Source organism: Palaemon carinicauda, chromosome 31 (genome assembly GCF_036898095.1).
Source record: "Palaemon carinicauda isolate YSFRI2023 chromosome 31, ASM3689809v2, whole genome shotgun sequence".
Classification (NCBI taxonomy): Eukaryota; Metazoa; Arthropoda; class Malacostraca; order Decapoda; family Palaemonidae; genus Palaemon; species Palaemon carinicauda.
The window spans coordinates 14,208,934-14,222,055 of record NC_090755.1 but is presented as its reverse complement, the minus strand read 5'-3'; the positions used below and the strand labels follow the sequence as shown (position 1 = coordinate 14,222,055).

Sequence of the window (13,122 nt, the reverse complement as noted above, 5' to 3'; positions counted from 1 at the left end):
GTTTAATGCATGAGTCCCGAATGTCGTGAGTTTGCCGCGAGCCGTGAGGAAGCATTAGTATCGCGTCCAGTCAATCGCAAAGAAGAGACAACTGTTTGTCTATAGTGACGTGTGACAAAACCTGACTGCATGTGTCCAGTATATGTCCAGACTGCAGCATGCGTCCACTTTGCCGTGAGTTTACAGACAGCTGCATGCGTCCAGGTTGCCGTGACTTAACCTACTTGTCGCATGTGTCTCACCTGAGCGATAGTCACGCGTCCCGCAGAACGCGAAGGTGAGACAACTGCTTGACTATCTTGTTGAATGGATAAATTTTGACTGTCAGATTCCAGCATACGACCAGACTGGAGTCTGCCGTTGCCGTAGCGTCTGCGTCTGCGTCTGCCGTAGTGTCTGCGTCTGCCGTGAGGGAGAGACCATACTGCTGCATGTGTCCGCCCTAACGCTAGCCGTAACGCGAGCTGATCGCTGCGAGGGAGCGTTTCGCAGAGAGGTAACGTCAACCGTCGATACTTCTATGTATCGATTGTTGTGAGAGATCTCCTCCGAGAGACCAGACTGGCGTCTGCGTCTGCTGTGAAGGAGAGAGCAGACTGGGGTCTGCGACTGCCATGAGGAAGAGACCAGACTGCCGCATGCGTCTGTCCTAACACGAGCTGATCGCTGCGAGGGAGCGTTGCCGAGTATCGGAGAACTATGCTGTCCGATACTATCGGAAGACTGCTTTCTTGGTCTATCGCTGTGTTTAGATTCTTTTAGGTGTAATTTTTCTGCCCGAGAGTCGTAAGCGGTAACAGAGACGAAATAGACCTCTTTAATTCAGACAAATCAGATACATAATGAGCGTCATGTGCTCTAACTGAACTATGTAGTGATCGTTGAGAGGTATCGTCAACTGTCGATACTTCTAGCGCGCCTTGTGCGCGATCTGAATCGTGTATCGATTGTTGTGAGAGACTGGTGTTTGCGTCTGTAAACAGCATTAGAGTCTGTCCAGGTGGTTACCAGGGGAAAGTCCCTGTGACAATTCCCAATATGGGGCCAGGGAAGGAGCGTGTACCGACGTAAACTGAGCACCTTCTTCATCCGACGGACTATGCGTCTTACGCAATTGTTTCGGTGCTGACACGTAGTCTTAGTCCGAAAGGAACACCTCCGGCAAACACCAGTCACTTTAGGAGGGTTAATAGGAGACTTGTCTCTTGCGTGGTTTAGAACGTAGTGGTTGGCTCCAACCACATCGCGGTTTTGCGTTCGATGAAGACGCATACATTTTAACCTCGCTTTTACTATTAAGATGGAGCGATCTGTACATTAACATGATCGTTCGAGGGGACGTCCGTTCGCTAATCAAGGTCTGCCATATCCTTTTGCCTTTCGACTTTCCTTCTCGCAGGGGTTGGGGAGCATGTAAGAGGTCCCCGGCTGGGATTATGACGGACACGAATGGACGCACCCTCCACTGCACTGACACTGAATAGTAGCACTTTTAATTATTTCACATTAGATCTTAATAGACCTACCCGTTACGAGAGATTATACTCTTTCATCAAGGGCTAGAAAGAAAATACAATAGAATATATGATTAATATTAGTATTTTCAAAATCGAAATATAAAATAACGATACCAGTAATTGTGAAAACAAAAAACGATTGTCAAGAGTATTACGTATTGTAGCTTGACTGCATTGCTTCATTATATGTGCCATTGAACACTAGCTCTTTAAACTATTTGACATTAGATCATAATAGATCTGCCCGTTGCGAGAGAACATTCTCTTTAGTCAAGGGCCAGAATGAAAATACAATAGGATATATGAATATTAGTATTCTCAAAAGCGAAATACATGTACATACATGCTCCCTGTTAATTACAGTGCAGGAAGAAAGAGCAGCTCGAAAGCTGGTCTAGCCCAACAACCAAATTTTAACAACAGAAGAGCCATTACTGGGTCTGGACATCTTTGTTTGAAATCAAGTTCACTTAAACTGTCCAAATTGGACCCACAAAAAAAACTATCCTATACAATATCTTCGATAGTTGAAAGGCAGAGAAAGCTATTAACAATAATCAGACAAAAGGTACTTCACCAAATTGTAGAATAAAGTAATATATCCACGAAAAGAATTCCCGAGGTGTTGACTCGATCAACGACAGAGAATTTCTGAAGATGTTGGGAATGGTTATAATAACCTACGAGTGATGGCGCTCATGTATGACCACCTACTGTCATGGCGGCGATCGCCACGAATTTTGAATTTCTGTCGTGCCATGTCGAAATGCGGGATTTAAGCTATATATATATGTAACTACCAGGGAAGTTACATATTTAAAAATGTACACGTGCCAAATGCCTACGTGACTATAAGTTGCTAGCATAAAATATTCATATCTGCGTATTTTCTGAGCAAATTTTACTCTTTGGGGCACATTTAGTTATAGTATCTGGCACTGCATTGTTCAGTATGTCCATAACATGAGAATTGTAAATAAATAAAAAAACAGAAAAGAAATGCAATGAATATGACTTAGCCCTCTTTCACACAATGCGAATTCACCTTTGTCAGTCGACTGATAAGAGTATATGAACCCTTTCACACTAGAGTGGACCGAATTTTCCTCCGCAGCAGCAGCACCGTCTTGCATGAGCGGTGCCCCACTGGCCTTGCGCGGATCCGCTCCGCTGATGGCGACAGTTGGCTATTATGGTCAATACGAGTCTTCACACCATGCAATTTTTTTCCGCCTCTTGTTCAGCCAGAATTAGTGAGCCAGACAGTGCTTCTCATGGATGTGAATAATAAACACACAGGCATGGAACAAAATATTGATATTGAATTATTTACTTCTTTAGTAGAAATGAAACCAGTATCATGGGACAAAAATCTAAAAGAATACAAATGTCGGAGTTCTGTTATGTCGGCTTAGAAATGTTTGCTGTGGATTAAAGGAGGATTTTGAGAGTCTGGATGATAAAGAAAAGAGTGAATTTGCTGAGTATATTAATTTTTCAATTTACAAACCTTCCTAAGTATACCAATTATGGCAAATTAGTTTTTGCAAAGATAATTAGGAAATTGTATAATTAATACACAAATCCAGTTACATATAATGACATAAATTCATATTTTAGAATATTGTCGACTCAAAGTTACCTCTTCTCTCACAAAAAATCAGGTAATGTTTTTAATTTGCATGCGGCGACCGCAATATAGGCAGTTTTTGTTCTGTATACCAGCAGTGCGGAGACCACCTCGTGTGTGGAAAAAACGCATTGTGTGAAAGAAGCGTTAGAGAAACGCAACATATATTTTTTCACGACACGATCGAGAAAAGAAAGAAATTACATTCTCACTCAGCCCTGATCAAAGAAAATTGCACATTTAAAGTTTATGGGTGACTTCACCTCAAATTCTCGACAAAAAATTAGTTATTTGCTTACTCTAGTCGGAGAAGGGTCGTATAGGTGAACGGATGCACTTATGCAAATACTATAAGAAAAGGATGTTATAGCCATAAAGCAAATTGTTTTCATTAAAAACAACATTTGAAAAGGGAATATAGACTTTCTCCTTGCCGAAAATGCAATGATTTGAATTTCCAAAATTCCAGGCAGAGGTCGTGAGCAGCGCCCCTTAAGGTTGTAGATAAAGAGAACTCCTTAGAATACTTTGATGGGTCAATCAGTTGGGGGTCACTTAATAGATTAAAGGTCTCAGGCTTGTAGTCAGTAGTTAGGAGAGTTACAATTTACTTGAAAAAACGATTTGTGATATTTTTGGTAAACAAAATTTTTGACAAGATTATTTTATTAGTTGGTTGAAGGTCTAATTAAAATAATTTTATTCATGTGGTTGGTATATGCAGTGGGGTGTTTAACTTTAAAAACGTCTTTTTATAATTGATAGGGGTGTTTTCAAATTGTAATGGGGAAAACCAAAAGGTTGCAGTTATCTTTTTATTGTAATATGATATAAATTTTTTCAATCCAGATTTAAATTTCATATTCATAACCCCCAAAAATAGATACATTACAATGGAACCGCTCCCTTTCTGTCGTCTTTTATCGTGGTTCCTTCTTGAATAAATCTCCGACTTACCTGAGAAAGAGTTAGAAGAAAAGTCTGCTTGAATTTCCACCTCAAAGAGAGACTCTACATAAGTGAAGTAAGATAGAAGTACATTAAGTGAGACGCCAAATTGATTCAATTTCTGTATATTTTTTCAGGTACTTCATTCTGGTGTAGGTTGCATTGGTACTAGCAAAGGGGGAGATTTAGCTGTGTCAATGGCTACATTCATACCTTCTGTTGTTGCTTGTGTCGCTATCAATGGGTATTTTGCACCTGTAGAAAGAGGTATGAAAGTGAGAGACCAATTCTATCCAGCATTCGCAACGAATAATGATCTGCTAAGATTGAGTGACGATGGAATACTCATGGCTTCTGCTGCTAGGCCAGACATTAAAGCAGTGGAAAAACTCATACTTCCTCTTGAGAAGAGCAATGCAGCTTTTCTCATCCTAGTAGGAACGGACGATCGTGACATTACATCAGAAATTCAAGCTCAGCTTGCCCGCCGATATTTCTCTTCTCATGATTATAAGTATAGTTATCATGTTGAGTCCTATCCTGGTGCGGGACATTTGATTGAGCCTCCCTACTCTCCACACTGCTACGTTTACTTTCTACACACCATCATGTTAAATCTTTGCATGGGCGGCACTGCGAAATACCACACCGAGTGTCAGGTCGATGCTTGGGAAAAAGTTCGGAGATTTTTCTGGCATCACCTGGTGGAAAAGAGAAAAGCCAATGATGAAATTAGATCACCTACCATTCCTGTGAAGAGTCAACTTTGAATGTTGTGAAAATTTAAACTGTCAGTGTTGGCAGTTAAAGAGTTTATATTTTTACTTTTTTGAAATAAAGTTTATATTCTAAAGCATATTTTTATACATAGTTTTGATCCAACATGGATTCACTTCATGTACACAAAATTATTAAAATCTAGGATCTTTTATCAATTAGTTTTAGGATTATTTTTGTCTCTATGCCTTTTACTGTACTGTACGATATATATTTTCTCCACATTAAGCATACAGTAGTAAGTTGCTACAGACGATTATTCCACTTAGTCATGAGATTATGTGAGTATTGTATATGGAATGTTCGATTGTCTTGTTTGTACTTTTAAAAACTGTTCACCTTGAGAAATATGTAAAAAATCTCTCTCTCTCTCATTATTTTTTTATTCAATTAAGAGGTAGTAATCATGTCATGCAATATATATAAATTTAATAAGAAATCCTTTGGAATGTAATTGGGTAGATGTATTTACCTTCTCCAAATGGTTTTATGTTTTGATCAGCATGTATTTATTCATTTATGTATGTTTGTTTGTTTGTGATTTGCAAAACTCGAAAACTATTTGACCAAAATCTCGTGAAAATTTGGTGGGAGGATTGGCCATGATCCAAGGACAATTTGATTAAGTTTTGGAAGGGATTGGGTCGGAGGTCAAAGTCGGGTTAACAAAACGATAAAGAACGTCTTTTTTTATACCGTGGTCAATTCCTATTCCATTTGCATGAAACTAGTACCAAAAATGTTTATAATTCAATAGCCTCTTGTGATATACAGCGCGATACAGTACAGTAATGCCTCAAACCACAAAATTAATTTGTTCTGGAGTGGCTTTCGTAAAGTGATTTTTTCGTGTTGTGAGTCCCATTTCACATGCAAATTGCCTAATTTGTTCCAAACCCTACAAAACACCACATTAAATCTCATTATAAAGCTACAGTATAACCACAATGAAATACTGTACAGCCAAATACATTTGAACCATTCAATATACCTAAACTAACTGTTAATACCTGTAAAAGTAGTTATTACAACATATGTAATAATAAATGGAAAATAATACAATACATACAGTACAATACTATACTATTATCATTATTATTATTATTACTAGCCAAGCTACAACCCTAGTTAGAAAAGCAAGATGCTATATGACCAAGGGCTCCAATAGGGAAAAATAGCCCAGTGACGAAAGGAAATAAGGAAATAAATAAACGATGAGAATAAATTAACAATAAATCATTCTAAAAACAGTAACAACATTAAAACATATGTCCTATATAAACTATTAAAAACATCAAAAACAGATATGTTATATCTAAACTATAAAAAGACTCGTGTCAGCCTGGTCAACATAAAAACATTTGCTCCAACTTTGAACTTTTGAAGTTCTACTGATTCAACTACCCGATTAGGAAGATCATTCCACAACTTGGTAACAGCTGGAATAAAACTTCTAGAATACTGTGTAGTATTGAGCCTCATGATGGAGAAGGCCTGGCTATTAGAATTAACTGCCTGCGTAGTATTACGAACAGGGTAGAATTGTCCAGGGAGATCTGAATGTAAAGGATGGTCAGTTATGGAAAATCTTATGCAACATGCATAATGAACTAACTGAACGACGGTGCCAAAGATTAATATCTAGACCAGGAATAAGAAATTTAATAGACCGTAAGTTTCTGTCCAACAAATTAAGATGAGAATCAGCAGCTGAACACCAGACAGGAGAACAATACTCAAAACAAGGTAGAATGAAAGAATTAAAACACTTCTTTAGAATAGATTGATCACCGAAAATCTTGTAAGACTTTCTCAATAAGCCGATTTTTTGTGCAATTGAAGAAGACACAGACCTAATGTGTTTCTCAAAAGTAAATTTGCTGTCGAGAATCACACCTAAAATTTTAAGAGTCATACAAATTTAAAGAAACATTATCAATACTGAGATCCAGATGTTGAGGAGCCACCGTCCTTGACCTACTTACAATCATAGTTTGAGTTTTGATAGGATTCAACTTCATACCCCATAATTTGCACCATGCACTAATTTTAGCTAAATCTCTATTAAGGGATTCACTAACCCCAGATCTACATTCAGGGGATGGTATTGATGCAAAGAGTAGCATCATCTGCATATGCAACAAGCTTGTTTTCTAGGCTAAACCACATGTCATGTGTATATAGTATGTAAAGTAATGGGCCAAGAACACTACCTTGTGGAACACCTGATAGAACATTCCTATACTCACTATGGTGCCCATCAACAACTCTTTGAAATCTATTGCTTAAAAAATCAATAACAATGCTAAGAAACGACCCACCCACTCCCAACTGTTTCAGTTTGAAAATAAGGGCCTCATAATTAACACGGTCAAAGGCAGCACTAAAATCCAGGCCAATCATACGAACTTCCCGACTACAATCAAGGGATTTCTGTACAGCATTGGAGATTGTAAGAAGGGTATCACATGCTCCAAGGCCTTTACAAAAACCAAATTGCAAACTAGGGAATAGATGATTACCTTCAGCAAACCTATTAAGACGCTTTCCCAGAAGACGTTAAAAAACTTTAGATAATATGGGAGTTATAGAAATTGGGCGGTAATCAGTGGGACTTGAATTACCACAAACACATTTACATGGAGGAGTAACATTACCAATTCTCCAACTAGTGCTAAAAGCTCCTCTTCTTGCTAACTTGCGCAAAATAACAGATAACTTTGGAGCTAAGAAATTTGCTGTCTTTATAAAAAAAAAAAAAAAACAAAGGAAAAATACCATTTGGGTCTACACCTCCATGAGCATCAAGGTCCATCAACAGAGCTTTAATCTCATGAGATCAAAAAGCTAAATTAATTTGTTTAGCCTCAGGAAAACAGGAATGAGGAAATTAAAGTTTTTCATTACCCTGTTTACTGTCAAAAACATCAGCCAAAAGGGTTGCCTTTTCCTTTGGACAGTGAGTGACTGAGCCATCTGGTTTAAGTAAAGGAGGAACTGTTGCATCTACACCAAAGAGTGCAGATTTAAGGGTAGACCACCATTTATGTTCCTGAGTTGTACCAGAAAGGGTTTCTTTTATGGTTAAATTGTACTCCTTTTCAGTTGAGGCATAAACTCTCTGAGCAAAAGCTCGAAGCTGAGTATAGTTGTTCCAGGTCAAATCTGATCTGTTACCCTTCCAAAGACGATAGGCCTCCTGCTTCTCCAAATAAGCACGTCTACAATCATCATTGAACCAAGGTTTGTCCTTCACTCGGTACCATATCACATGAGAAGGGATACGCCTATCAATTATGTTGACTAGATTCTCATTCAAAGAGACAACAGGATCTACACTACTATATAATTATGACCAATTCAAGCACAAAAGATCATGCAAAATCCCATTCCAGTCTGCTTGGGATTTCATGTAAATTTTACAGTAGTTACCCCTATTATAGACTACAGCTACATTTTCTGTTGTCTGAACCCATTTTCTTCAATTCTCTGATGGGTGACTATTTTATTCTCAGCCTGGGCGGCAAATCTCTTTTTTTCGTAAAGTGAGTCATAAAAATATTCGCATCTCGTTTCGTAGCTTGAAAATTTCCTAAGCAGAGTCTTTCGTGAAGAGAAGTATATCTGTATAAGTGAAGGTATGCGTTGTGCCGAGTGCCTATTCTAATTTAAAAGGTGTATTAATATAAAAGATATAGGATAGCCAAAGGTAAGGAAGAGACAGTAGGAATTGAAAACGGCAGAACTGATATTAAGGGTAGAAAGCCGTGCATAGGCCTGAGTGAACTGAACATAAAAAAGACAAATGTAATTATAGATGTGAGCCCATGTATAATAGGACCAAGGTACACACAAGCAGATCAGACCGAAATGGAATTATCATTGACTTATCCATCTGATATTGTTGTGTGGGCCTAGCTATAAATGATTACCTTTAGGCCTATGCTCTGTCAGCCACACCAGTTTATACACAGAGTAAATAACTCAAAATAAATTTTACTTTATTGTGGGGCATTTTTTTTTTTTTGGTAAAAATGTTTTAATAATTGGTAGGTTCCTGAATGATCAAATGAAACAAAAAAGTAGATAGACATTTCAGATTTTAAGTTCAACCAGCTATAAGCACAAGTCTCTCATGGTTTATTTACAACAAATCAATTTTACCTCTGATTATTATCATTATTATTATTATTATTATTAGCTTTAACACCAGGTCGAAAAGCAGGATGCTATGAGCCCAAGGGCTCTAACAGATAAGAAAAGTTGCCCAGTGAGGAGAGGAAATAAATAAGCTACAAGAGAAGTAATGAATAGTAATTACAAAAATATTTTAAGATTAGTAACAAGATTAAAAAAAGATCTGTTATATATAAACTATAAATGTCAGCCTGTTCCACAAAAAAAACATTCTCAGCAAGTTGTAATTTTTAAAGTTGCAATGATAGACAGAATATAGAATTACTTCCTGATATAAAAAGAAAAGATTCAAAACAACTACCAATGCATCACCAACACCACAAAACAACTGAACACAAAAGAATACTAAAGGCTTTAAAGGCCACTCATGAATGGCAGAGGCAAGGGACAACAACATTCCCCTATCAAGCAGGACAATGCCCTAGAGACTGACCATATACTGTATACTGTACATATCAGTGCCAAAGCTAGGACCAAGGAGGGCCAGGCAATGATTGCTGATGACTTAGCAGATAGACTCATAGGCTCCCTCAATCCCCCCACTTTAGCTCACAAGGATGGTGAGGTTACAGCGACCACTAACGAGTTTGAGCGGGACTTGAACCCCAGTCTGGCAATCACCAGGCAAGGATGCTACCACCAGGCCACCATAACCCTAAAGCATACGAAAAGGCAATTAAAAAACTCAGTCCTCACTACCAATGATCTTGAAACAGTCTCTCTCCAGGGTTCCCAACGTGGCTTCATGAGGACATGGAGTCTTAACCTGGGGCCATGCCAGAATGTTGCAAATCATTTACTGTACAATACAGGAGGTCCCCAACTTACAAACATTGGGAGACACAAACATATCCAACTGAAAACATAAAACCTATATATTGTACCAAAAGCTTATGAAATACTAATAAACCAATATACAGTATAATTTAGTGCAGTATATAAGGCGACATTTGCAATATGAAACAGAAGATTTGTTGACATTTGCAGCTGATAATCGTAGGTATGCAAGTTAGGTGAAGCCTTCCCTAAGCCAAAACTTAACATAATTCGACTTGCAAACAATTCAACCTACAAACAGCCTCTTGGACCCTATAAGTTTGTAAGTTGAGGACTTTCTTTAAATTTCAGAATATTGTTAGAAATCAAAATTTGTATAATCCCCATCGTAGGATAACTTACCAGTGGATTCTCTCTGCTACTCAGACGCGAGCCTTCCAAATTTGGCTTCTTTCCGCAAATGGGAAGGATGGTATTAGAGCGATATCAACACAGATGTTTTCCCACAACCTGTTCAAATTAAAATGAAAACTAATCATATATATATATATATATATATATATATATATATATATATATATATATATATATATATATATATATATTATGATGGGTCAAAGTTTATTCTTACAGGGCTGGGACAAATAAATTCGGGAGGGAAAGATATATGTATAAAATGTAAATGCTAAAAATATAACGATTAAAACCTATGATAGACATCTAAATTTCAACTTTAAAACCTATGCTTCTTAAAAATGGCAAAGTTAAAGTAATTTGTATTTTTCCTAATGATACAAACCTTGAACTCTTTATTAGGAAATATACTTTCAGCAAAGCTGAATGACTAACCATAAGACTCTTAGCCAGGTGTAACCACCCCACTGCTACTTGGGGGGGGGGGGGGTTAGGGGATTACTAGTACCGACTACCCTGCTAACACGCACACCTGTCTTCTATCGTCATTTTTGCTTGTAGGCAAGACTTATCGGGGGGGGGGGGGGATAGGTGATGGTGTCCAAATTTTGTAAAAAGAGCTCAATTTTTGTATCGTTTGGAAAAATGCTAATTACTTTAAATTTGTCATTTGTTCCAACACTAAATACAAACCCTGTCACTCTTTATTAGGGAAGACTCACCCTAAGGTGGGTGGAAGTGCTAACCAACAGGATGGCTTTTGACCTGAGGGTTTTCCCCCTTCGTGCTACGCACATAGCCTATAAGGGGAGAAAACCCTGACACCTGGCTAAAACCTATGTGCAATAGCACGCTTTAGCGGCCTGAGCATTCTCTGTGATTGTGTGATACCAGCAGTGTGACTAGTCTGGGTAAGAATTCTCAAAAATGAAGGAATCCTTGAACCAACCATAGACATTACCTAATCCCACCCAGCCAGGTGGTATGGGGACGACAAGATATCTCTATATCAGGTTACACAAGGGAAGTGGTTTTACCTGCAGACAGAGGAAGCCAGCTTGCAGAGTACCATAGGTGCTCTTCCCCCAGATATGGGAAGATGAAAGAAAGAGCCAGTCATTCTTGTCATTCATCCCAGACTTAATCCCGGGTAACCTCTGCACTACACCATCTGCTACTTGCCCATCAAGGAGCCGAGGTATTTAAACCATTTGTTGAGTAGTCATCACAGGGCCAATGGAGAACGTATCCAAGTTCCTGAGTTACGTCTTGCAGGTAGTTCGTGGTGAAGGTCGTCTGATGCTTCCACACACCCGTTTGCAGCACCTGTTTCAGTAGTTTTCTGGAATGCTAGGGATGTACCTATGCCCCTAACGTCATGAGCTGTGGGTCATTTCGTTTAAGGAGAAGGATCAGGATTCAACACTCAGTCTACGACCTTGCAAATCCAAGCCGAGAACGTGTTCTTGGTGATCCTTCGCTTGACCTTCCCCGAGCTGACGAAGAGTATTGACACTCAGGGGTGAGCTCCTGTAGTTCTCTTGAGGTAGCACCTCAAGTTCTTCCTTCAGCAGTTGATCTGGATCGTTGGTCACGCTACATAGGACTCCCAATCTGAATGGTTTGAATGTGGGATCCAAGCTTCTAGGAACAAAGTAGAGTATTACCTTACCCATTGCTAGGAATGAGACATTGAAAGAGGACCAAAGGATTTACCAACTCTCTTGGCTGAAGCCAAAAGGAGTAAGAGACCTGTCTTCAAGGACAGGTGAAGATCTGCTGTTCGGCATCCTGGGTTGGGGGGCTTTTCTCCCCCTGTCTTTAATGAAAAGGTTTTGTGGAGATTGGTGTCTAGAATCATTCCCAGATATACCAGTCTTCTGAGAGGGGAGAAGGGAGGACCTCCACAAGTTTACCATGATTACCATGATCAGAAGTTCCGGTGCTAACACAAAGTTGCCACCGAGTCTGCTTAGGTCAGTCAGTCGTCCAGAAACGGAGGAGACAAAAGCCGGTCCTGCAAGTCCAGGATGGGTGCTGTGGAAAGACCGAAGCACAGAGCCCTGAACTGGTGTTTCTTGTTTGCCTAGACTGAATCTTTAATTCTTCCTAGAAGATGGATGGTTTGGGCCTGGAAGTCTGCGTCCTTTAGGTCCAGCGTGCAAGTGAAGACTTGTGGTCTTAGTCCTTGTCCGAACTCCTCCAACATGGTGTGCACGTCGACCCAAAGGGACAGCTCCTTGCGGATCCTTTCACAACGGGAGATTGTTGACGCTGGGGTCTTGACTCGTGGCGGAAAGGATGGGACGCGATACCCTATGTAAGGATTCTTCCCTGGGAGGGAACTCCTACTACTGATGGAAGTAAAGCAACACTTAACCCTACCAAGTGCCCTGATGGGATTGATGCTATTCCTTAGAACAGCATCGGTCTGGCGAATGTTAATCAATGGTTAACGGCTGGGTATCGTGGTTACTGTGCAGTTAGAATGTGCTTGCAAGTAGTCACCTGTCAACAGGCCGCTGATGGGGGCTATCAATCATTTGCTGATCGCTTCAGTGGATTGGTGTGATGGCGAACAAGTGTGTTGTATGCCTTCCGATCTAGGGAACCATGGGCAGAGGTCGACTAACAAGTCTGAGTGATGAACTGCTGGTCAACGGCGAACTGCCGATGAGCTGAAGATGGTAAGTGACAGGCAGATGAAGGCTGTCTGGTCAGTCAGCCAAGGAAGGTTGGCAATTAATGAGTTGGTGATTGGCTTGGAGAACCCTGAGAGACAGCAGAATGGTTTAATGATCGTCAGCTGGTGATCGGTGAGCCATTGATGATCAGTGCTCGATCGTGGACAGGTGATCGGTG

The 13,122-nt window shown here is 39.6% G+C and overlaps 1 protein-coding gene across 2 annotated transcripts in view; it reads left to right on the top strand.

Annotated features, from left to right (window-relative positions):
* LOC137624316 (acyl-coenzyme A thioesterase 1-like) overlaps positions 1 to 4,948 on the top strand; it is a 35,411-nt gene extending 30,463 nt beyond the window's left edge. For both annotated transcript variants that reach the window (XM_068354978.1, XM_068354979.1), the window contains one exon: positions 4,233 to 4,948. In XM_068354978.1, coding sequence (XP_068211079.1) covers positions 4,233 to 4,865 — 633 coding nt within the window. In that variant the 3' untranslated portion in view covers positions 4,866 to 4,948. The remainder of the gene's footprint in view (positions 1 to 4,232) is intronic.
* The last annotated feature ends 8,174 nt before the right edge of the window (positions 4,949 to 13,122 follow it).